At 52.3% G+C, this 24,377-nt stretch overlaps 8 protein-coding genes across 8 annotated transcripts; 5 read left to right on the forward strand and 3 right to left on the reverse strand.

Annotated features, from left to right (window-relative positions):
• Positions 1–4,726: 4,726 nt before the first annotated feature.
• On the reverse strand, positions 4,727–5,435 carry M406DRAFT_102977 (uncharacterized protein). The gene has a single exon (XM_040915037.1). It carries the CDS (start codon positions 5,278–5,280, stop codon positions 4,942–4,944), a length of 339 nt encoding a protein of 112 aa, XP_040780041.1. The 5' UTR covers positions 5,281–5,435; the 3' UTR covers positions 4,727–4,941.
• Positions 5,436–6,497: 1,062 nt separating this feature from the next.
• M406DRAFT_321141 (HCP-like protein) lies at positions 6,498–8,203 on the forward strand. Its single transcript, XM_040919477.1, has 2 exons — positions 6,498–7,626; positions 7,694–8,203. Exons 1-2 carry the CDS (start codon positions 6,720–6,722, stop codon positions 7,939–7,941), a joined length of 1,155 nt encoding a protein of 384 aa, XP_040780042.1. The 5' UTR covers positions 6,498–6,719; the 3' UTR covers positions 7,942–8,203.
• Positions 8,204–9,640: 1,437 nt separating this feature from the next.
• M406DRAFT_287156 (GTP-binding nuclear protein RAN/TC4) lies at positions 9,641–11,288 on the forward strand. The gene is made up of 6 exons (XM_040918715.1): positions 9,641–9,668; positions 9,795–9,961; positions 10,140–10,232; positions 10,295–10,448; positions 10,521–10,726; positions 10,807–11,288. Exons 2-6 carry the CDS (start codon positions 9,899–9,901, stop codon positions 10,939–10,941), a joined length of 651 nt encoding a protein of 216 aa, XP_040780043.1. The 5' UTR covers positions 9,641–9,668; positions 9,795–9,898; the 3' UTR covers positions 10,942–11,288.
• A 679-nt stretch (positions 11,289–11,967) lies between these two features.
• M406DRAFT_321142 (uncharacterized protein) lies at positions 11,968–13,221 on the reverse strand. The gene is made up of 4 exons (XM_040919478.1): positions 12,931–13,221; positions 12,787–12,859; positions 12,376–12,722; positions 11,968–12,304 (listed from the first exon to the last, which is right to left on the reverse strand). The coding sequence occupies exons 1-4, from the start codon at positions 13,102–13,104 to the stop codon at positions 12,179–12,181; spliced, it is 720 nt and encodes a 239-aa protein (XP_040780044.1). The 5' UTR covers positions 13,105–13,221; the 3' UTR covers positions 11,968–12,178.
• A 1,490-nt stretch (positions 13,222–14,711) lies between these two features.
• M406DRAFT_249915 (Dbl homology domain-containing protein) lies at positions 14,712–16,960 on the forward strand (the record flags this gene model as incomplete). Its single annotated transcript, XM_040916650.1, has 4 exons — positions 14,712–15,206; positions 15,264–15,581; positions 15,633–16,287; positions 16,344–16,960. Coding segments are annotated over 4 exons (2,085 nt in total), but the record flags the coding sequence as incomplete, so codon positions are not given.
• Positions 16,961–18,649: 1,689 nt separating this feature from the next.
• On the forward strand, positions 18,650–19,582 carry M406DRAFT_355156 (DUF1960-domain-containing protein). The gene is made up of 3 exons (XM_040923096.1): positions 18,650–18,926; positions 19,006–19,129; positions 19,221–19,582. Exons 1-3 carry the CDS (start codon positions 18,742–18,744, stop codon positions 19,275–19,277), a joined length of 366 nt encoding a protein of 121 aa, XP_040780046.1. The 5' UTR covers positions 18,650–18,741; the 3' UTR covers positions 19,278–19,582.
• Positions 19,583–20,340: 758 nt separating this feature from the next.
• Positions 20,341–21,446, forward strand: M406DRAFT_327490 (uncharacterized protein; the record flags this gene model as incomplete). The annotated part of the gene is made up of 3 exons (XM_040920213.1): positions 20,341–20,587; positions 20,658–20,673; positions 21,029–21,446. The coding sequence occupies 3 exons, from the start codon at positions 20,341–20,343 to the stop codon at positions 21,444–21,446; spliced, it is 681 nt and encodes a 226-aa protein (XP_040780047.1).
• Positions 21,447–22,754: 1,308 nt separating this feature from the next.
• M406DRAFT_287166 (uncharacterized protein) lies at positions 22,755–23,937 on the reverse strand (the record flags this gene model as incomplete). Its single annotated transcript, XM_040918716.1, has 3 exons — positions 22,755–23,401; positions 23,467–23,783; positions 23,880–23,937. 3 exons carry the CDS (start codon positions 23,935–23,937, stop codon positions 23,342–23,344), a joined length of 435 nt encoding a protein of 144 aa, XP_040780048.1. The 3' UTR covers positions 22,755–23,341.
• Positions 23,938–24,377: the final 440 nt, after the last annotated feature.

Consider the following 24,377-nt stretch of genomic DNA (forward strand, 5'->3'; position numbering starts at 1 on the left):
TTTACCGAGCGCACGATTAAAGAGGGCAGCCACGGCCGACCGAGGAATCAATGACAGTCGTGGTGGGAGGAACTTGGTCCACGAAGTGTGCCTCTCGACGACGAAGAAAGAAAATAACAAAAAGACAAACGATGGGACGTTGTGACTGATGGTAGTAAAAGCACAGACTACACAGCGCACGGAAGGATGGACAGTGTGGACTGGTTTGGCTGTCTAGAGAGGAAATTGACTGAGCCGCTGGTGGTATTGCAAGTGATCCTTTCCTCTTCAGCTGTACCTCACATTCCCAACCTTTCCCCTGAAAGATGGATCATCCCTGTCTTAAGTACATTCCCCCCTTACCCCAAAATATGTCCTTGGGACTCTGCTACACACTATTGGCACTATGTACTGCAGTACTGCAATATTATGGTATAGTACAAGTAATGGGCACTACAATGCCATGGTGGAGGTGGGTCCAGACTTACCAAGCATCACTATACTGTATTTCCCCAGCCCGCCACCAGCTTTTTCATCAAAGTCCAGCTGATGAGGGAGGGGAAGGAAAGAAAGGGGAAGAAAAAAAGGGAAGAGAGAAAGAACGAAGAAAAAAAAAGGACAGAAGGGGTGGGGTACACTCAACCCCAGAGCCCGTGCCCTACTGTACCATAGTACTACTGCTAGTCTCTCTGCAGGGTCTACCTCTTGCTGTAGGAAAAGAAAGCAGGATAGGAAAAAAGGACTTAGAGAGGCGGGCAGGCTGAATACGATTCTGTGCATCCGTTCCCCAGTGAACCCAGGGGAGAAAAGTGTCAGCAATAACAACGCTGCTAATATAGCGAGGCTGGGCTTCACATGAAAATGCAGAAAAGTCTGGGCCATGTACCAAGATTCCTTGTTTACAATGCAACAAGCCCTTCTCTACGTCACGCTGCAAAAGTCTACACCATAACCTTGATCGTTCGTAAAACCATCGTACCATGGAAGAAGATTAGATTTTGGTGAGAGCCTTCAGGGTCACAGCGGGGCTGTACACGTTTGTGGACATCAAGCATTCTCAATTTGCATCTCCACTTCTAATTGACGGCACAGTCCTGCCGAACCCCAGAGCTCCATTTTATTGATCTGCGCGGGCGATCTCATCGGGCTCTCATCCCCTCCCCCTAATCGCAAAGGGTGGGCGGACGTGGATGACGGCACAGGACAGTACGAGACCCGACAGGGGAGGGGGTCCTCCTTATCTATCATCCCTTCGATTGGGGAGAAAAGATGCAGAGAATGTTTATGCATATTTGCAGCTAACTTTTTTGCCTTGCAGCTTGGCTCCCGATCTTGCTGGTGCACCGTACCGCACGCAACGGCAGCAAGCAGTTACCACCGCTCATCAGCCGTTTAGGAGGAGGAGATCAAGGGGGTCAGTTGCAGGACAATCAATTGTCTGATCGACCATTGGGTAAATTGCAAATCTCACTTGGGCGTGCAAAGGCTGAAGAGTCCGGACAACCCGGCAAAGGGTCGACACATCCTTTCTGACAGAGGACACACACACACAAATACAGCGCCAGAGGGCGTTGTCTGGACAGAGGAGGAGCCAAGCCACATCCTTCGGGGCCTGCTTCCAATATGCACTCCACCAGGAACGCCTCCTGCAGGGAATGTCCAGTAATGGGACATGGGCGGCAAACGTGATCGAGGTGCGTCGTATAGGGCCAGCTGCAGCTCTCCGCTTAAGCCTCTTTAGGCTACTCGGGGCAGATGGAGCTGCGCAAAAAATGCGACCGTCTGTGATGCAGTGACATGCTGGACAGGTGCCGCGCTGCAAGATCGACCATCGATCTGCTCGCCCCCCGATGAGGTTTGCTCCCTCAGCCTTTTTTTGTTCTTTCATTTTTTTCTCTTGGTGACACAAGTACCAAGGCGTCCTGTGCGACAGCGCCACTCTGTGACACCGTCGCGCCTCATGGCGACGTCCTCAGGAAACATGGCTCACATTTCTGAGGTCGAAAGGCTGGCGCTCGCTTTCCATCCAACCTCAATTCGTGATAAAGTCCTATAAAGAGAAATGTGCGCGGCGAGGGCGGGCACAAGCCTATGCCGCTGGTCGTCTAGACCAGGGTCGACGTGCCGGAAAACGAGATGCCTCGCGTGGGTGTCAAACTCAATACGAGGGCGCTAAGCGGGAAATAGGGCTTGGGATCTGACCCCAAGCCAGTATGGGAAGTTTATTCTGCGGCACCCCAGCCTGCAGGTTGCGGGATGATGTGACGTGACGGCGGAAGCACTGGACGAAGCTTCTAAGTGGGAATGAGCCTGCAGGCCCTCTCGTGTAATGATTTAGTGCTCCCAGCTGGTTGGAAGCCACTGGAATGAGGACACGCATGAGACGACAAGTTTGAAATTTTCGTAATAGTCCGCCATCGGTTTTTGAGTTTTTTTTTTCGTCTTGGCCCGGACCAGCAGGCTCCCCGCCTTCGCAATCATATGGGCGACAGAGGTTGCAGTAGCGGGAGGCGCGCCATTACGGTCGGATCTGCGCAAATTCTCCGAGTCCTCGAGTCCTCGAGTCAGGACCTTCATTCGAGGTTGATACTTTTGAGGAGTGCCGAGCAGATCTGTCTCGTAGTAGTCAGCGTCGGGCCTTTCTGCCCCCAAGCAACGGGCCATAGTGAATACATACTGTAGTACTCTGGTGCTGGGTAGTACTGTGGTGAAGGCTCCATAAGGCTGTTGGGTCGCACAGTGCATGCGGGTAGGCTTCCCGGACCTTGTAGATGAGGCGTGTTTTAAACATATGAAGCTAGCACAGGACGGAATTAGGCGCTCGAAAAAGCATGCCGCTGCTTGCTGGCGAGGGTCGCACTTGATCTGCTTGGGTTCGAATAGTCATTTCGACATGTACCTTCAGAGGCAGTCCCAGAGAGTTGCACCATAACTTATGTCATCGTCGTCATCCAAGTTTCAGTGACGAAGACAAGAATGCACCCAGCAGCATCCTGGAATCTGAGAGCCAAGCGTCGGATACCCGTTGGGGGGCCTTTGGCTTCTGATGCAGAACATCCTGCTGTACATAGCTTTTAGGCTGCTAGCCCTCATGTCCTTTGGCTCAATTCTTTTCAGGTGGGGAATGTTCTGGGCGCAGTACCACGGAGCCAGCATAGTGAAGGTAAGGGTCTGAGAATGACCAATGACCTCCACACCCACGGAGGTTTACAGAAGCCCGTTTCATACCGCAAACATGCGCGTGTTGGACGCTGCATCTGGGACCCGGTGACATCAGTATCGACAGACGTATTGTCCGCTCATCTTGGTGATAATGAATATCACCTGCGTTGCGCCCTGTGAGCCCCTTTTTTCTCATGGCTCTGTTGTGGTGTGGAGAACAGGGCATCCGAAATCCGTTACACTGACGCGGCGTTACGTTCCACGGCAGCGATGAATCGCGACCCGTACCGATGTCTGGTTTCGTAATTCCGCTGGGTGACAGAGAAGGGTAAGGCATTCAATCCTGATTCGCATGGCGTCTGTCTGGGGTCTCCTCCCAAGGACTTTGTTGGCCTCGTTTGGTGCACCCCTATTTCGCTGCCTTGGCTAGTGTCCTAGCAACCCGCCGAGGGATTGCTCCTCAGGAATCTTGGCATCAGCGACTGGAGGGGCAAGTGTACGACCAGCATCGCCATAGCTTGTGTCGGACAGGCTGGAAAAGCGGAAGCGCACCATGTAGCCATGGTGTACAAGGCGAAGAGATGGTCCAGCTCTCTGGGATCACCAGGCGGTCGTGTTCCTGCCCATCCGGCCGCGTGTCTTGCAGACTTTGTCTTCTGTCTCCACACGTCTCGTCATACGAGGGCATGAACGGATACCCTCTGCCGTGGACTGAGGATGTACAGCGCAGACCAGGCTTCCACCGCGTCCCCTATGTTTGCCGTCGCCCCGAATCTATGCCTGGTGTGCGTTGTTCGGCCAGGCGCCGAGCAGAAAGCTATTGAAGGCTCGGGCAGGCGCAAGGAGCCTCATCATCCATCATCCTCTGCGGGATTGGATGAGACAACCTATTTGTGTTCCCATCCGTGGCGTGAGGTGTGGATGGCGATGGCAGTGTGAACAGGTGGGAGTGGGGTCTGATTGCATGCACAAGACAGTGACAGCGACAGTCTGGGGTCCCTCTGCACAGACCAGAGTGCTGTAGTTCCTGCGTAGTATGCAGTACGTACAAGAAGCACCTCATCACCCACTGTGGATAGTAAAAAGCGTACAGGGCCTTCGACTGCGGGCAGGAGTTTGCAGTCACACCAGCTTTTCCGTGTCTGGGGGGCTCAGTCCTTGTTCGGCCTAATTTAGCACAGGCTGATCCCTGCAGGGAGCACCTGGTGCATCCGAGACTAGCTGCTGTGCATCAGTGTCGCAGGCACACGGTATAGGTCTAACGCTGCTTACAGGCAGCATAGTCTGCAAGCTGGGCGAAGTCATAGTGCTGTACTAGGTAGTAGAGGCGACTCCTTGGCGGGACCCTTCTGACGGGATACGCTAAGCACAGTGATCGACCTACACTGGAGAAAAAAACGGGTACGTACAGTAGTACTTCAGGGTTCACGTGCGGCCCCAGTGCGACTTCCTATTTTGAGGGGTACCTTGCACTTGCACTCTTGAACATTGATGAATCCTGTCCGTGCTGAGCTCATGTGTGCAATAATCCGGCCTCGGTCTGAATCTGGGTCTGGGTCTGCTTTCTATCCATCTCTTTCCACCTCACCTCCCTTCTCGACACCTCTCACCGACTTGCTGGCCTGCCAGTCGCACAAGACATCTCGAGGGCAGAAATTGTGTGTGTGTGTGTGTGTGTGTGGGACCCTGCTTCGTCTGGTCTCGCTACGCAACGCCGTCATTTGTCAGTCTCTTACGGCTCAGCCTTGTTCGTGTCGTCTTTGCTTCCTCCTGTTTTCCGTCATCTTCCTTCTCGCCTCGTCATTTTTCGGATACCATTCTTCTCTTCTTCAGCCGCAGCAGCATTAGCCTTGTGCTTCTTGTGGGGGTTTCCTTTCCCTTCTTTCTTTTTTTGTTATTTTTGTTGGGTGCTTCCCCAGTCCATACTCTTTCGTCCTCTTTGTTTCTTGCGGGGATCGTCCAACCTTTCTCGTCATCCCATAGACTTGTAGCATCATTTGCGCCGGAGTGACTACATAGTAGCGTGGGCACCGCGGATTTTCGACCAGCCTTACCCCTTTCCGAAGAGACGAGTTCTCCCTCTGCGAGCCTTGAGGTCCTCTCCGAGACTTCTTTGCGTCCGACACACGTCACCTGCATAATATTCGACTTCCGACGGCAGCACGCCGCTTTCAGGACTGGTCAGCCGAGTCTTGAATAATTCCATTCCAGGAGGACGCCAAGAGGGAGAGAAAAGAAAAGGAGAACAAGAAGGGGAAAAAAGTGAAAGTAAAGCGACACAACGAGTTCAATGCAGCAGGAGGAGACTTTATAGCCGTCGCAATAGCATTGTGCCAGTCGTACTACGTCCAGGGACGACTAGCCTTTCGATAACAGCTGGGACAATTACAGCACGCAAAGTTGGTCAGAGGGGAACATCATCAGGCTGAAAAACCCTGATCCCCTTTGCAATGGCTGCCGTGGACTCTTCGCCTCCACAATATGGCTCAGTTACCTCGAGTCCCGTACGGAGGAAGCCAGTCGGCTCTTCCAGCCATGGCTCACCGCAGAGCATACGCTCAGAAGCTAACAAACCATTACCACGCATCCCAATGGCAGACGGCTCGCGCATGGGACAGTCACCGGTATCCCCGGTCAAGATGAACTTCCAACCTGAGAACTGGGCACAGCCTTCAAGCGCAGCCATAGAGACGGGGGAACACTCCAGTCCTGACCGCCGGCAGCGCTCATCTGCATCACTGGACATGGAGATGCCGCCGATCCTCGAGGCACCCAAGCGACCCCCTCCAAGTCTTCCGTTGGACTTTTCGCAGCCGGAGGGAACAATACGGCGGGTCAACGCTGGCGACAGCTCTGGGACCCAGGCTGATTCAAGCCGCGGAGAAAACTTAACATCTGCAGCAGACATTGCTGGCAGCGAACAGGTTCCCGCGGTCCAGGGAGACAACCGGCGTAGTCGGGAAACCGATACTTCTTTATCGACGCCCAGCGTCTCGAATCAGCACACCTCGACAGAAACCTCAATAGCAACGAGTGTCAGTTCAGTGTCGGGCGGCACGAACGAGTTGGAAAACGGCCAGCAGCGGAAATCAGAGGATGCTTCTACTGTGAGCTCCGCTACCAACGATGCTGCGAACCAGCCTCAGATGGTTGCACAGCTCCAGTATCACCACCAGCCGTTCACACCGCCGACTCCAACCTTTTTGAGTGGTCACGACCCGCGGGTTGTATCATCACCAGACCTGTCTGAGAATGGTGCTGCCGTAAACCGCCATCTGACACCCGTTTCTCATCTCAGGAGGACCTCGCTGCCCAGGCCACAGTCTGCATACTCTGTCCACTCTGATCGCGGCCGCTCCTCCGGCCGGAATGGCACACCAAGCGTTCGCGCTCCATCGGCGCACTCGAGCTATGCAAGGAAATCACCCAACGTAGACAACCGCCAGTCCACGTACGCAGAGCTGCTGAATGTTCCCTATCCACAGCCTGCGCCTGCACCCCTGACCATTGACAACTCACAATTGCGGAACGCGGTGGGATCTAATGCGTCTCTACTGAGCTCACAGAAAACTCTCGACATGTACAGGCAGAATGTCAAGAAGACCAGTGACTTCTCGATACAATACTCGTTTGCAGTATTTCTGATCTCCACGGCTCAGGAACAGGGCGTGGATGTCACAGAGCCTAAGAAGAAGTCGCCGAAGCCAGGTCACAGCCCCAACGGCTCTTTTACCGGAAGCGCGGATTCCGATCCAAATGATCTGATAAGAGAAGCACGAGCCATCCTGCAGAAACTTGCCAACGCAGGATACCCCTTCGCCCAGTACTACCTTGCAGATGGATATGCTTCGGGCTTGTTCAGCAAAGGCAAGGAAGACTATAATTCTGCCTTTCCCCTGTTCGTCCTGGCCGCGAAGCATGGTCACGCAGAGTCTGGATATCGGACCGGTCTGTGCTACGAGTTCGGATGGGGTTGTCGTAAGGACCCGGCAAAAGCTGTTCAATTTCTGCGAACCGCGGCATCAAAGAGGCATCCCGGCGCAATGACAAGACTAGGAAAGGCTTGCCTTTCTGGTGATCTGGGTGAGAAGCGCTATCGAGAAGGCCTGAAGTGGCTCAAGTTGGCAACAGAATCGGCAGACGCCATGTACAACGCGGCACCGTTCCATCTAGGATGTCTATACGAGACCGGATATGGTGAAGATATCTTCAAGGATGAAGGATACGCGGCCGAGCTGTTCACACAAGCCGCCGATCTTGGTCACCCAGAGGCGAACTTCCGAATGGGCGACGCATACGAGCATGGCAAACTCAACTGTCCGCGAGACCCGGCCTTGAGTGTGCACTTCTACACCGGGGCCGCTGAGAGAGGACACGCAGGTGCGATGATGGGCCTGTGCGCCTGGTACATGGTTGGAGCCGAGCCGATCTTGGAAAAAGATGAGGAAGAAGCGTACGAGTGGGCACGAAGGTCCGCTGAGCTGGGTATGTTGTAACCTTCTGCTTGGTTGTCTCTTTGGTAGTATATAATGCTGACCATCTAATCCCACAGGCTATGTCAAGGCCCAGTACGCAGTGGGTTATTTCACGGAAATGGGCATTGGGTGCAGAAGAGATATTCTGGAAGCCAACGTCTGGTATGTCAAGGCCGCAGACGCAGGGGATGACCGAGCGAAGCAGAGATTGAATGCTATTCGGGCGGCAGCGAGTGGTGGGACGCCGATGGATGTTGCGCCTCCGAAGAATCCCAATCTGAAAAAGAGAGCTGGGGCAAAGGACGAGAGCTGTGTGGTAATGTGACGGGAAAAAGGGTCCAAGGGTACGACACCGACACAGTCATCACTGTTGACTGCTGACACGAGATGGGGGTCAATTCTGCTGCCGCTGTTCGCAGGCCGGCTGCTGCGCGTGTGGAACACTGCTGGCGCATTTTCATGTTCGTTCTTTAAGGTTTGGTGTTGGAAAAAGGGGGGTGGCCACGATCGATTGCATAGCTTCAAGACGGCATGTTGAACAGGACTGATAAACATGGCAAATTTATGTGCATTATCTTTTTCTCTTGAGGCAGGATGGCTCTTCGAGATGCCGGACTCATTGATGGTCACAAAAAATGAACGAGTCTCAAGGCTGTTCAGACAGGTAGTCATGCGGGCAGAAGACGGCGAAATGGGTCAGATGCCGAGCGTCATTACCTCTCTCCAAAGCCTTGTTGCTGTCCGCAACTTGCAGCTCTGAAAAATCTCGGTCCATCTTATAAGTTTACCTCCGAGCGCTTACCTCTAGGACAAGGCCGGGTTTCCGCTGTTCACACCATACCCTCGGTACCCGCCCATCACGCGTCACAGTGACTTAGTCTCCTACAGAAGATGGGTTCTGGTCACAATGCACTTTTACATCAAGATACAACAATGGTTTAGAATGGATGTATCCTAAAGTATTATTTTTTGAGGGGGAGGGGGTTTATTCAAGTAACACTCCTCACTCCGGAAATATGTCTGTTGAACAAGTCTTGATGACAGCCTTGCTCATCGACAATTTTCAGATGGAGACTCGCCTCCGTGCAGGTATGAGCCAGGGATTCAGATCAGGCACTTACCGCAGTCCATTTAGGAGCGCTGGTGTTTAGCTGACTGACCTTCGGGTACAGTTTGGCCTTATGCTGATCTCGGTGCACCCGAAGGTCAGGCGATGCCTTTGCGCAGAACACGACTGAACCTCGGGTCTATGTTTTCGACGATATCATCGACCTCGCCTCACCCCAACAGGCCTCGCCTCCCTGACCAGTCGTCTCGGTACACCACGAACGTGGCAAGGAGACCTTGATGCCTTAATACCATAGAGTCTTCTCGGCCAAACGCGCCGACAAAGCCCTTGGAAGACTATCTCGAGTAGGGAAACTCTGCCCGTCTTTTGACTACGAGACGATCGTGTGCATGGAGAACCAGGCCAGGAGGTGTGGTGTAGGCACTGTAAACAGGCTGCCCGTTGCTCTAAGGTGGAGTTATGCCGAGACAGTGCCTAATGGTGTGCAAGAGACGTGAGGCCGAGTCTAGGCATCAACCCGTCCTACACCGGAGCCTGAAGACAAGAGCTGGAGACCAACCTAAGGACAAAACGTGTCATCGGGCTGCAATTGCTTAGAAATCATACAGCAGAGTACAAGGCCAGTCTAGCGTCGACACATTCATATGTGTATCCAATGGATGCATGTCTTTTGCTACGAAGATAATAGACGTTAAAGACAAATATATGAATGGAAACGGCACGTCCTCGCCTGTTGTCAAGAGCCATCGGCTGAGTCACGTGGAAAAGCGGGTCACCCGTTACAAGTTTTCGCTGAGGTTCGCTAGCAGTCCCTATCCCCCGTAAGCTCGCCGCCTCCAGACCATTGCCCGTTCTTCTTGTTTTCCTACCTGACCCAACTCAACCCAAATTCCAACCCACTTTCTCTCTCTCTGTCTCTTGATCCAGACTAGAGCATCAACTGCCTTTCCTTTCAGCAGCCCTTTGATACCCGCCTGTAAAAGGTTCGTCTACAAAGCCCAGGTCGATTTCCCTCCCTGGACCCATACCATCGTCAATCGCGCCTGTACCAAGCCAAACCAGGCTTTGTCATTCCCAACTTTTGCAGACCACTGACGCCGGCCCACCAGCCCCCACTTCCAGGCATTTCCAATACATACATCACCTCGGAGACCTCCAGTCATACCCTCTTCCCTTCTTCTCTCCATCCAAAACATCAACCACAACAACGATCATGGCCGAGAGTCAGACTCCTACCTTCAAGCTCGTCCTTGTTGGCGATGGTGGTACCGGCAAGGTATGTTCTACCACCCACCTATTCTTCATCAGGCTTGTCAATCACACAAGTTGTGCCGAGCTACCTCCCTCTTCGGCGGGGCAGTTTGGCCGCCATTTGTGATTGTCACAATGCTCGACTGAGCCAACAGCCTCAACCGCCTCGGAATGTCAGCTAACATGCCCTTTTCTCACCACAGACCACCTTCGTGAAGCGCCATTTGACTGGCGAGTTCGAGAAGAAGTACATGGCCACCCTCGGTGTCGAGGTCCACCCTCTCGGCTTCACCACCGTTCGTCCCCCCCTCCCCCCTATGTGGCGATAATGGACTCCATCTAATCGCAACCTGTACAGAACTATGGCCAGATCCAGTTCGACGTCTGGGATACCGCCGGTCAGGAGAAGTTCGGTGGCCTGCGTGATGGGTACTACATCAACGGGCAGTGTGGTATCATCATGTTCGATGTTACCTCCCGTATTACCTACAAGAACGTCCCCAACTGGCACCGTATGTGTTCCGAATTCTGCCCCCTAAAAAAGCTCACATAGGTTCTTGTCAGGCTGACCAACTATTCAACAGGTGATCTCGTTCGTGTCTGCGAGAACATCCCTATCGTCCTGTGCGGTAACAAGGTCGACGTCAAGGAGCGCAAGGTCAAGGCCAAGACTATCACGTTTCACCGCAAGAAGAACTTGCAGTACTACGATATTTCTGCGAAGTCCAATTACAACTTCGAGAAGCCCTTTCTCTGGCTCGCCCGCAAGCTCGTCGGCAACCCCAGCCTGGTACGCCCCCCCCCCCCCTTCCCCAAATCGATACCAGGTTTGCGCGTCATGTTTGCTGTGTCTTCTAATACATCTCACAGGAATTTGTCGCTGCCCCCGCTCTTGCTCCTCCTACCGCTCAGGTCGATGAGGCCCTTCTGCGCCAGTACGAGAACGAGATGACTGAGGCTGCCAACATGCCTCTGCCTGACGAGGATGACGACAACGACCTGTAGAGGGCGAAATGCGATGCTCGGGATCGATGGCCTACAGGAGGCATTACGTGGTGGATGGATGGATAGATTTTCATTTTTCTCTCCTTCGACGTCTACGGCATCTTGCTTAGGACTAGCGACACATAAAGGCTGGCGAGACAGGAATAGTTCACGTTGATGAAACTCACGATGGATTACTGGAAGAGCTAGGACGCAGACTGGTGACGCATTAATGGCCGGGCAGGAGAGCCCTTCCTCCAAAGCCTCGGTTCCGTTTAGTTTCACCACCCGCGCCAGAAAGGAACTCTGCGCCGAATTTTCCTTGCACTCAGGCGCAACTTAGGTAGACTCACTGCCCAACAAAAGGGGACTCAGCAAATATTTCGCCCAGCATCTCTCCGCGTGACAATTATTGCCTCCTCTCCGTAATCGTATTTCCTTGTGCAACGCAATCAGAGAAATGTCTCTTCTGGAAAAGCAAGTGTGTTGGCCAAGTCAACCCTTTGGACGTAAGGCGGTCAGGCTCTCCGAGTCAAGACCTGGCGCGGGGGGGAGGGGGGCGTTTTTTTCAAATTTTGCCATGATGTCAATGCAGGCTCCTCTCATCCCCCTGCATGTACCCCTCATTGATTGTTTTGACCCGCTCTAGCTGGTTGCCAGAGCACCACAGTATCCTCCGAGTATTGTTCCCCTGGGAGAAGTCTCTCCTGAGCAGCACTGAACAATCACTTCCTTCCTCCCCGAGCAGCATTGTCTGGGATGTCTACACAAAACATACATAGGTATTGGCCTAATTTTCTTGGTCCAAATTTACGACTCACCTGAAAATAGATATCTCTGCTGATAAAGGCCTTGTTGATTTCTCCCAACATTCAAGCAACTTGACGAGCCGTGTCGATTGTTGCTCTGGAGAAGTTAAAAATATGCCTTTAAGCTTTTTTTCTAATGAAAAGGCAAGAGAATGATCATTTTATCATTGAAGCAGACGATCTGAATCCCAAGGCATGGTGGCGGGCGATATGTTCACAGTCTGCGCCATAGTTGTCTGTCCCCGAAATGGCCTATCATATACTTATTGCTAATTGTTTTGTCATGAGGCATGCCTTCATAAAAGACGAGTCATGATTTGCAGCTCAAAGTCATCACCTGCGTGTTGGCCGCATTCCTCTGCGTTGCTGTCTTTTCGTCTTCTGGCTTGTGTAAGCTTGAGTTGGACTGTGCATACAATATGCAGTCTCTCAAAGACGATCATGCTTCCTCAGAGAGGCACAATGTGACATCCTAACAGCCCCCTCCCGCTCCATCGCCTGGGACACAAGGTCACCAGCAGCTCGTGTGGAGGCGCTGCTGGTCTGGGTCTCGAGATCCTCACATGGATATTGTGCTGTGAAGCCATCGTTAGCAAAAACACACGTCCACGCCAGCCACCACAGGGGCAAGGTCAAGGCAGCTTACCCCCTCAGCCTGCTGGCAGACTTCAGCGACCCTCTTCAGCCCATCGTGATTGAATTTGTTCACACTATCAAAGTGATGAATTAGATCACCCGGCTGCAGCCCGGCCGCGGCTGCTGGACTGTCGTCCGCGACAGTGTTCACCTTGGCGAAAGGTTCGTCATTAAGGTCTGGAGCGGCATCGCGAGGCGCAGGATTTCGGGCACCAGCCGCGGTCTGAGCTTCTTCTTCCTGTGTATCTTCCTCCTCTTCTCCTTCGGCGAAGCCCGCGTACACAGCTTGCTCGATCTTGCCCATAAGGTCTTTGTAGTCATTTCGGAGGTGGATGACGCGCGCGCGGGTAGTCCGGACTGGGGAGCTGGGTGTCAGCAGGGCACTGCACTCAGGAGGAGCGATCTCTAGAGTATGACATACTCTGCGCGACATCGATGTCGGAGCGGGGGAAGCCATCGGCCGTGACCAGACTCGTGTGCATGTCGACGCCATGCTATATGAATCCTGTCAGCCCTATGTTGCTCTTGGGGATTAGGACCAGGCAGGTGTGAGAGTATGGCATACCGAGTCGAGCACGCTGCTCAAGGCAGAGAGCTCCATCTCCATATTTGCCTTCTTGCGCTGCAGCTCTGCAATCGTGAGGTTCGCAGGGGCGCCGTTCGTGGGGGCCCCCGCGGTGGTGGGACCCGAAGGGACCGTGGGTGCGTGGATGTTGTTCATTCTCAGCGGTAGGCCCATGGCTGTTATAGAGAAGTCAAGGATCCAGACAAGATGGCCAGGAGGGTATCATTATGGCTGTTGGCAACCAGATATACCGCCTGTTGTTGGTTGTTTCGAAATGAGACATGAGGAAGCAAGTACAGTCAGGTGTACATTACAAAGAGGTAACTTCAACCTTGCAGGACCGGTTCCGCCGTCCCCGCAGGAAAGCAACGCTTAGGTGCTTTTGGCACTCGCACTATGTATTAGAACGGGAAACGTGCACTACCAAGGCCCTCCTCCACTACCTGCTGCTTCACATTGTTCCTCTCTCCCTTTGAGGGCATAAGAACATGTTCTGGATTCATTTGCAGAGAGCATCAAGCCTTCTATCCACGCTGGCCAGCTAACCTGCTCTTACAATATGTCTCAAGGATGTGCTCGAGCCCCAAGCAGGGGCAGCGTTTATAAGGGAATTGTGATCTTCAAACTCGACCTCGCCGACACGGAAATCTCCCATGGCAATCTCTCCCCGGCAACGTCATCTATTATTGAGACAAGCTGAAGCCGATGCCTTTGTCCAGCGCATTTCAGCTGATTCACACGTCATTCGTCTCCTATGATCGACATGTTCATGTCTGTCTATCTCCGTTTCCATCCGTGCTTGTTAGGAGAGGAGCCGCGAGAGGAAAAGTCAGGCAGGCCAGGAATCGGGCAAAATTGAGGATGGATGGACTGGCAGCTGCGGCCAACGAAGGACGGTGTTACCTTCGCAACGAGACTGGCCTGTACCACTACTGCTGCTGGTAAGCTTGGAACGCGTGTCAACCGCTTGGTCATAGTCTGACCTTGTGGAAGGAGAGATATACAAGGTTATCTTCCCGACGTCTCGCAAGTCTCAGATCTTCTCTTCTTCCCTTGAGTTGGTTATGTGAGGGAGACTTCCGCGTGCAGCCAGCTCCCCATGAACAAAGTCGCGCCTGCCCACGCACAAGATCTTTCCTTCACATACGCTGCATCTTTTCGTAATAATCCTTACACAATCGCCCGGTTATTCTGGACCTTGTGAGATATTGATCTACTTTTAGTTGGGTGGCTCAGCTCTATCTCAAGCTCTTCTCACTTCTGTATCTTTTTTTCTCGCCGTTTGTTTCGCCATCAACATGTTCTGAACCCCTCCTTTCTTTTCCATTTTCTTCTGTTTTTTGGAAGCCTGACGGCTACTTTCTTGGAGCTCACTCTTTTACCCTCCTTTTGGGTGACCATATGCAACTACGAATTTTTATTTCAAGTTTTCTGGTCCCTAGAATATTATGGCCTCGTGCGCTTCTGAGTCGTCCGAAGTCTGCTCCCCCGCTGGTTCGATACTCATCACTCGGTTGCCAGAAGATACCACATCTGATCCCTTCCATTGCTTCTCAGACCTTTCTCCCTTCGACACCGCTCTCGAACATAGGTCTGGCGCTCTTGGTATTACTCTAGATTTGCCTTTTGCCCCCTCTAGTTCACCGAAAGATGACACCGACGACTGGATGCAATGGGGCACACTCGACCCTATGCCGACGAAGTTCACGCTGATTGATTTCGACTCTACCGATTCTCACAACACCGGGAGTCGATCACAGACCCTTGTCCATAAGGACGAGATGGCGGACGAAGAGCTAATTCAGGCGCCAGATGGGGCACCCTTTCACAAATGGATGAGGACATTGCGCCGACGCGCTGGCCGCCGGCAATACACTTCTACGATAGACGAGAGACTGTTCAGGTCAGCTTCTATGGGCACACTGCGTCAGGAAGCAGCCAGTAGCACAAGCGGCCATCATCGCCAGTCATCTTCAGGGTCCTCCTTCGGGTTCGTCGAGGCAGTGAGGACAGCCAGCGTGAGTCTTGCGAGTGGAAGCGTCTTTACCCGGTCGAGACGTAATAGTATGCGGTCATCTCGGACCCAGACGCAGACCGATTGCAGCAGCAGAGCGTCGATGTCCAGTCACAGGTACTCCGAGGACGGCAATTGCTTGGACAAGCCGCGGGTACTGGACAAAGCAGGTGTAGAGCGCTCACTTCAGAGACGGCGCATCTTGGAGGAACTAGTCAGCACCGAGGAGGGCTACATTGGGGACGTACGGTTCTTGATGAATGTTAGTGTTCTATATTCTGTGTGCTCTGCGTTCGATCTGCTAACTTTCACGCTCCAGGTCTACGTTACCATCCTCGTCTCTCTCCCCACCATGCCTCAGGGCCTACGGTCTTCGATAAATCGAAATCTAGCTGACATTGTCGATCTTCACGAAGAGCTCCTGGGAGAGTTGCACCGAGCTGTCCCTCATTCTGAATATACGCAGCTTGACTTCAATCCTCAGGCGATACATCGTGGTCGTGGTCATCGGCGGATTCGGAGCCTTAATGCGGTTCCCGAGGAGGACGACGAAGGCATGTTGTGGCTAGACACTGTTCCCGGCATGCTCGCCGAACCGAACATCGCTGCGGATGTCGCAAAGCTGTTCACGAACAAGGTGAGCCCATCAAGAACAACAACTGGCATTCGGCTGCTGACAGGCCCACAGATGAACCGCTTCTTCGTCTATGAAGAGTATGGGGCCAAGTATGAGATGATGATGAAAGACATTGCATCAGTCCATCGGACGATGCCGCAGTGGTCGACGTATCAGAGAGGTCTAGAGATGCTGGCATCGTCTGTCGGATCCAGTAGTACCTACGGCGATAAGTCCAAGAAGTCGCTCACCATCGGAGATCTGCTCGTCAAGCCCGTCCAACGGGTTTGCAAGTATCCGCTTCTCTTTGCCGAGTTGTTGAAATACACACCCGTGGCCGATTCGCCGTACGCGCACATGGAAGTCGAGAACACCCTGGTCCGTTTGCGAGAGGCGACATCGCAGATCAACCGCGCTACTGACGACGCGCGAGTGAAAGCCGTGCTGGAGAAGACATGGCTGCTGCAAGACCGGCTCGTCTTTCCAGACTCGCAACTTGACGCTGCATCAAAGAACCGTATTCGCTCGTTCGGGCACATCCAGCTTTGCGGCGTCCTCTATGCATGCTGGCAGTCAAGAGACGGAGTACAAGGGCAGTATTTGGTGGCGCTTCTCTACAAGGAGTGGCTATGCTTGGCCTCTGCGAGTAGGTTCGACCAAATCTACACCCTGCGAGCTTGCATTCCCCTAAGCCAAGTCAAAGTTGAGGCCGTGGACAATGGACGGGGTAGGTTCCCTTCCCAACGCTCGTTCTTATGCTGCCACCATCTAATCCCAACGCAGGCCTTCAATGCCACACCACGCCTTTCTCTTGGAAGATTGTGTTCGAGTGCGACTGTCAGCTATACGAGATGATGTTGACTGCATGCACGCCAAAAGAGGAGACCGAATGGCGATCCCGTCTGGACACTGGCTCGCTCATGGATCCACAAGAGCATGATACTCCCGATCTCTACAGCTCGCTGTTTCTCAATATCAAGACCCTGGGCACCGTCTACGGAAAACAAGGGTCCATCGCGCGCAACCTGTCCATACACCGAGCAACAACCGTCGGTCCCAAATCGCCCCTGTGCAACGTCATTGTCAGAAACACGAGCGTCGAGAAGGACGTACTGTCGCCCGCCAATGCGACCGTCGCCCGGTCCCAGTCTCTCCTCGCGGCCAAGGGTCGTGTACCAGTGCTGGCACCCTCACGAGCGGACAGGGCAAAACTGGAGGCACTACTATCGGATGTTTGGACCCGCGAGATCCTACCATTCCCGGGTATGACGACTCGGGCGCGGAATGAGCACCTTATTCGCACATCAGCGCACTCTATGATCCGTAAGCTGAGTGTTACGAGCATCACCAGCACGTTCACAAAGCGCTCCAGCAGCCTCGCCAGTGTCACTAGGGGAGGCAGTGACGAGGATTCAGATGACGACAATCAACCTGCGGCGCCGACCACCCCGACTTCTCTGACCATCCCACAAGGATCAGCGTCACTTGTGGATGTGCATCTTGACAGTGAAAGTCTAGGCAGATCTTGTCACACTATGATCAAGGACAATTCCGACTGCACTCCGTCTACCGTCCATGCCCATGGTGTTATCAAGGTCGGAAATACCACCAGCGGGATACACAAGCCGCGGAGCCCCCGCTGGCGGATGCGCATTACGAAGAGTCCGAGTACCTGGCAGCTCGGGGATATGGCCTTTGGCCGGGCGTCGCCCTCGGTCTCTCCAGCAGCACCATCAACCCCCACAAACAGTGCATTAAGTGTGAAGTCTATTAACACACCGAAGCTCAAGCGTCAGACCTCATGGCTATCAAGGAGTCCTATCAAGTCTGCATGTTCCACCAAGGATAGTGCCAATAAAAGTGTGAGCATGAAGCGTTGCAGAGATGATCCGAAGCCAAACGATGTTTTGTTTCAGGAGCGTCAGCCTTCGAGCTCCTCGACGCTGCGACCGTCAACGTCACGAAACAAGGCGTCGAGTGATAGGCGGTCCAAGATGGATGCGTTGCGCCGCGGGGCGGCGGTTCAGGGACTTCGGGGGATCTTTCGGTAGCCCCGGGTGTGGTTTGTCTTTGAGTTCGCTCGTGTTATTAGAAACCAACCCCCCCCCCCCCCGATCTTTGTTTCGGTGAAGGCATCGTTTGGACTGGCATGGCACAGCATTTTCATGATCACTATACCCATTTTCTTATGTCATGGTCTCGGAGTTGGGGTCAAGAAGGACAAGCTGGTTGTCAATAGGATCTCTTCAACACTCGACCTCGGGTGACTTTCTTTTGTTATTGTCTCTTGTCCGTTTTACATATGGACCAATTGATTACCCATCTCGTAATGCAACCGAGGTTTGACGCTTCTGGGAAATCCTGTGCACATACGATGAAGAGGCTATGCAAGTCGCGCAGGTGCAGCACTGCTAATTCGAAAAGGGGAGCTTCCAGTGCCTGTTGGTTCTGACAGGGAGTCATCGGCTGCTTTCTGTCATCAGTGCCACATTTACCAAGTGGCCACGGGTGATTGAAGACGCGCAACGTACTGAGCTCCACCGTGCTTAAGATGCTGTTGCTATAATTACTACGGTTATGTATTATTCTATGTAATGACTGCTTCTGAAACTTGGTGCAGATCCCAGTATGATGCAAACATGAGGCTGGCTGTCGTCGACCTGCCCATTCATGTGTATGCGGCCGACGACCTTCCACGCCCAAAAGCTATCCCTGTCGAAGCGGAGGACAGATATAGTGATGGTGACGTAGGGATGCGCCCTGGAAGCTTCCTCGTGCCTGTGACGAACGCAGGTGCTGCCGTACAGTAAGTGTTTAATTATGGCACCACAGGCAGGGGGGGAAGGTGCGGTAACTGCCCCACGCTGAGCGACCTTGTAAGCTGGAAGCTTCCCCTCAGGGGCGGGGTTACGCCTGAGCACAGTGATGCTACGGTATTGTGGTACTGCGCCATTGCCCAGCCAAAACCCAGAGCCCGTTTGATGACGTAGGGTCACGAGCTAGGCCCTTGTCTCCCCTCCCTTCCTTATAAGCTCGCGTGCCTGGCCTTTCCATTCACAAACTCAGCTTACAAAAACCATCGAAACTACCAACACCAATGGAAAAGTAATTAACGAAAGACAAGCACATCTATTCTTTTTAAAAACACACCCATATCACCACCACACAACTCTCAGTCAAAATGAAGGGCGCTACCGAGCAGACCAAGATCCACTACAAGGGCGACGAGACTCAGGAGGACTTTGTCATCTTCGTGGACGACGTCGACGAGTACGAGACCTACATCAAGGGCCTGAAGGACAAGAGTATCTCCAAGCCCGCCCTTTCACACTTCATCTCCTCATTCAAGATCTTCATCACCCACAAGTGAGTAGTAACAGCAGCCTCTCTCTCCCTCTCTTCCTCTCCAATCGGGCGAGTTGGCTGACATGAATACTCGTAACAGGCAAGGAGCACAAGGCAAGCTTGACGCGGCTTCCAAACAGGAGCTTGAGAACGAGTTCGGATCGTCCGTCGATGAGGAAGTGATTGAGAAGATCTTGGCCAAGGGCGAAAAGGTTCATTCCAAGGTAAGTGATATCAGAGCTCCGGATTCACCCTCCGCCCTACCAATCCGCCTAGGGGACATGAGAACTGACAAGCGCAACACCCACCAAACAGATGCCCGAGCGCCAGGGTCCCAAGAACGACTCCAATGGCCCCCTCGTCGCCCACTAATGTGGCCGAGGCTGATCGATACCCATTCGACTTCATGGTCTAGGCATTCTGGGAAGGACTTTGGAAGGGTTGACATGCACACCTGGCGTTCAGTGTCACGAGTTTACGAAAGTATAATGGATGGAAAGCGGAGGTGCTCTAGTGAGGTCTCTCTGTCATCGGGCATTATGTGATGTCTTGAGAGACAGCGAGTCTCTTCATGCCCCCGCATGGTCCGTGTGAGCCGATATGGCTGCGGAAATGCACCTGACGACGTACGCCGTCGCGGATAGGTAGCAAAAAAAATTACACCAGTCTATCCCACCATCTCCTGCGAGTATGTCAATCTGAATCTATGTGATTGCTCAGTTAGGGATCTGAGGTGCTTACCCACTTCGCGATACTACATCCAGAGCTGCGTATGGAAGTGCCATTTGTCTTGATGTTACAATACACCTTTTCTTTCATGACAGCCTCTCTATATATTCTCAAAGGCACCATCATTAGAGATTGTCCTATATAGTAAACTTTCTTCGCCCTCCTGCTTTTGTCTTTCAATGCTGCATTGAGGCCCACTGTGTCGAGCGATACTATGCAATCCAACACGGGACAAAGCAAGTATCATTTTCTGCTAAGATTAACATCATTCTCCTGGATTTTCTTCTTGGTGTTTTCTTCCTATTTTTTTTTTCTTCCTCTTTTCTTTCTTCCTGTTCGTACTTCGTCAAAGGGCCTTGGACAGTGGAAATCATGATCCTTGTCAACCCTAAATTAAAAGACAGGATTTCTCATTTGAGAGACATATGAGGTTAGAAAAGTCTGCTCCTTCTTGTATTTACAGTATATATAATTATACACATGCTATGTATATGCAGGTATATACTCCCGGAGACGGTGAAAGTGTTCAGAGTCGCCGAGGGTCCTCATATATCACCGCCACTGTCCTCATCTGTAGTATCCCCTTATCACTCCCAGTCTCGTCTCGATCTGTCCCCCTCCCCCCCCTCCCAAACTCACCACCACCGCCACAAGATTCATCATCGTTCGCCACCGACCCCGCCTCCACACAGGTCTCGGTTCTGACATGGATCGAGAACAGCTCGAGCTCCTCACGAGCCTGAGAGGACGGGCCCCTGTGCCGCTTGACCCTTGCGCCGGAGGACGAAGAGGCTGGTCCATTGTGGTGATGGTGGTGATGAAAGAAAGTGGCAGTACCTACTACGACCTCATCTTCACGGATGAGGTTATAGATGACTACGTTAACTTTGTGGAGATCGAAGAGCTGGACAAGGACAGCTCAACAATGCTTTATTGGGTTTATGAATACGCTGGTATGTGGGCAATACTCTGAACTGATGTCTAAGAATACCAAAAACTGCCAACTGACTTTTACCTTTGCAGCCGACGAGATGCTTCTGTAGGTTGCCATGGATAATATCCTCAATACGGAGTACCCATCCATCTATGATGGCTACCTGGATATATCGGGACTAACTTTGAATACGCTTCGGTCTGTGCTGATCACGAACATCACTGCTGAGTTCGATGCTGGTCAGCCCTCTGGGCTCTCGTATGTGGCATTGTTGTGTTTCTAGATTTTGCCCCATCACCTTCCCATGGAGGGATCACTAACAGATCATTGCCAAAGACATATGGATCACTGGATCTTATGCAAACGACCAACATGTTCTATCCACTTTATCTTGAAATATCGGCTTAGGGCCGACAGCAACTTATTAAATCTTATTGCTGACCGATATTTCTCTGCCCAGACGTATCATCAAGTTCGCGGGCGAGAAGCATCAAGAACTCGTAGCAGGAAAGCTAGCCTTCATCGTGAGCGACGACAGCGAGCTCGTCTCCCTGTGTTCCTTCTTCCCGCTCGTCCAGGCCATGATCGAGCACGGCGTCCAGAACGGCGGCAACTCGATGGGCCTAGAGGAAGTCTCCCAGGGAAAGAACGGCTCCATCTTCCTCGCCAGCCTCGCCATCAGCGGCGAGGACAGCAGGGCCAAGGCGTACCCGCTCGTGAAGCAGCAGGTGGACGAGGTGGATGAGTATGCTGCCTCGCTGGGGCTCAACTGGGGGCTGGCGGTTCCTGAACTATGCGTATGGGTTCCAGAACCCCATCGCGACGTATGGCGAGTCGGCGGCCTAGGAGAAGATCCGGAATGCTTCTTTGAAGTATGACCTAGCACAGGTTTTCCAGAAGCTGAGACAGACAGGACACAAGATACCTTCATACTTTTTGTTTGAGCTCTCTGAAAATTTTGGATTCGATGCGTTGATAGGTACTCATCCCGTACACCAGATTGAACACAACCTTGAGGTTGAAAGAGTGCATCGCACCTCGCCTTCAGTGCCTTTGAACAGGGTTTCATGCCTCAGGATTGCGCTTCCCGCGGATTACCAGTTCCTCTGCTCAACATGGCGGCATCAGACCTGACTCCCTTCAAGAGTTTCCAGAGCTGTCTTTCATGACAGTTTAATCCAGAAGCATGAACGAGACCAGAAACGGCTCAATTATTTCGCAGGAAAATGAAACAACTTGGCTCATGTCTTCAGACCTGGTTGGCGTGCTTGACGCACATACGCGCCGCCTAAGAAGGAAGCCGGGATTGCCCTTTCCTCACCTCAATTCGAGCTGGCCGGGGAACACAAAATTTTGTACCAAACAAAAAACATCGTTCCCATACCACTCACTTGGACAATATCCATTGAAGACATCAAGATCAGGTCCAACTGGTGGTTGTCAAAGATGACAATATGACATAATCAACCAACCAAGTCCGCACACCGTTTCGAGGCTGTTTCGCCCATCCCTTCCATGCAAAGGCGGGAAGCTATAATCCTTCAACCAGACCAGCGGCTAATCCTTCCCTGTACCCAAGGGGGTGGGTTACTTATGCTTATTTCTTCTCCCCCTGGGCGGCTACGCAACTTTCCAGTGCTGCATCTACTCACATAAATCCTTCCCTCTCTGTCTTGCGCTCTTGGAGGATACAAGGGGGGGAGGTGTCAAGTTTCAGATGAACCAAAGAGAAAAGTGCGGCTGGCTTCCTTTTGAGATTTTTGAGCCTCATCGTTGTCGTCGTTGTCATCAACTTCTTCCATATGTCCCGAAGTCCAAATTGTATTTCTTTGGCCCTGGCATTGAATAAATTTGTATAGCAGCATGATTTTGTTTTTGACTTGTATTTAGTCTACATCTACTCGTTACCAACCGTCCTCTTCCTCTGTTCCCCCCGTAATTCACGTCACCCGAGCTCTGGTTTAGGTTCCAAGGTTAGGCTCTGCTACAATGGGGACGGGACTTGGCTGTGGTAGTCAGTCTCAACGTTTGGGATGGCCCCGTTTCGAAGGGTTGATGCGACGTACGGTGGGGACCTTGGGGCTTCACAGTGAACGGCAACTCGAACTCCAAATCATGACCCTTGCCAACCCCCCTCCCCCTCCCAAAAGACTGAGCAAGCTCATCAGATTGTCACAGAACTTTTTGATGATTTATTTTCATTTTATTTTTTTATGTTGAGAAAAAAACCGCTAAAAATAACTAGTATAATCATGTTGAGGGATTGCACGCATGCCAAACTTGGTAGCAACGACGTCAATCATGACTTTGCACATCCCTTTCTCTAGATCCAGGAAAGACTCTCTGAACCGTTGAATAATATCATGCTGGTCTGGTGTATCGTCATGCCTCCGCTGACGCCTTAGAACCCAAATGTGGATTGAATCAAGCCCGAAGTGTGACGAATTCGCTTCCTCTCATTGCGAATTGCTCCCCCTTCTCCCTCTGCTGAAAATAGGTCCTCAGAAAACAGCAAAAGCTAAAGGACTGATGGAATGCGTAGTGCGCATTGACATGCCGTGACCTGCACGTCAATCGAGCAGGCAGTGAAACCTGGATGTCCAGGAATGATGCTTGAGGACTCGTTGAGAACTTTTGTTCGTCGGTACGAGCGACCCAAAAATTCGCGGTTATCCCCGTCGGAGTGACAGCGCGTAGGTGGCGAGGACGCTGGACGATCCAGGGCTTCGCGACTGATGTTTCCCGTCACACGTTGGAAGCGGTTGTGTGGCATCTATGCGTTCATCGCTCGAGTGTTTCGAGTTGGCAAAGTCCATGGCTTGGCACAGATCATCTAGATGAGAGGTCAGTATGTCATCCTACAATATCCAATATTACACAGGACCAAAGCAGACTCACCTCGCCTTCAGAGTATGCCCAGAATTCGACAACCATCGCAATCAAATAGTACAGCGCCGCGTTCGTGCCCTGGTATAGTAGGACTGCGGCGAGAGCGGCCAGGGGCAGAAAGGCCAGACGGGCCTCGAAACTTCGGTGGATCGCCGAGCCGGCGATGAACGACAGCGGCCACTCCCATGCCATCATGAAAAGCCCCATGACCAAGTTGATGATCTGTAATGTCGGGAAGGGCTTCACCGCCGGGTCTAATAACTTAGTGGCGAAGTCCCAGAAAATCTTGGGCCAGAAGAAGCCCTCGATCGCGGCAGCGACTTGATCTGTAGATGACGGTCAGTATGTCTGCTTTTTGAAAGGAACATACACGTTGTAACATCTCTGGTAATGGTGAAAAGAAAGAAAGAATAAAGACTTACAAGCTCCCGCGGTCAGGATGATGAGCCTCGCCCAGTGGTTCTTGATAAGCTTGCCCATCTTGAATAAAAATGGTCTTCCTTTTCCAGACTCTTCCTAGATTGCTCTTGCTTCTTCTCTTGATTGCAGAGACTTTGGTGAAGTCTCTTGAGACGCCGGATTTGAATTAAGAATGAACGGATACCGCTTCGTCACCGGCACCAAAGAGAAAGAGTCGTCAAGGACGTTGACGTCGTAGTATTAAAAGTTGGATATGAAAATAAGAGTCGAGTGACCGGACCCGCTCTGTACAAGACTGTGGTGCAGTGTAGTCGATATGAAAGAGGGCTATCGACACACCAGGTGCACTGCAGCAGAAAAAATGAGAAGAGAGAGGCGGGAGATTAGGTGCAGAGTATCGACGAGGCTTATGGCAATGGGGCCAAGCCGGACTATATTGCCTCAGCCAAGTAAGTCGAGTTTCGATGGAGGGTGCCTCAAGGTCGATGCCCAGTGGGCAC

Source organism: Cryphonectria parasitica (genome assembly GCF_011745365.1).
Source record: "Cryphonectria parasitica EP155 unplaced genomic scaffold M406scaffold_2, whole genome shotgun sequence".
NCBI classification, from domain to species: domain Eukaryota; kingdom Fungi; phylum Ascomycota; class Sordariomycetes; order Diaporthales; family Cryphonectriaceae; genus Cryphonectria; species Cryphonectria parasitica.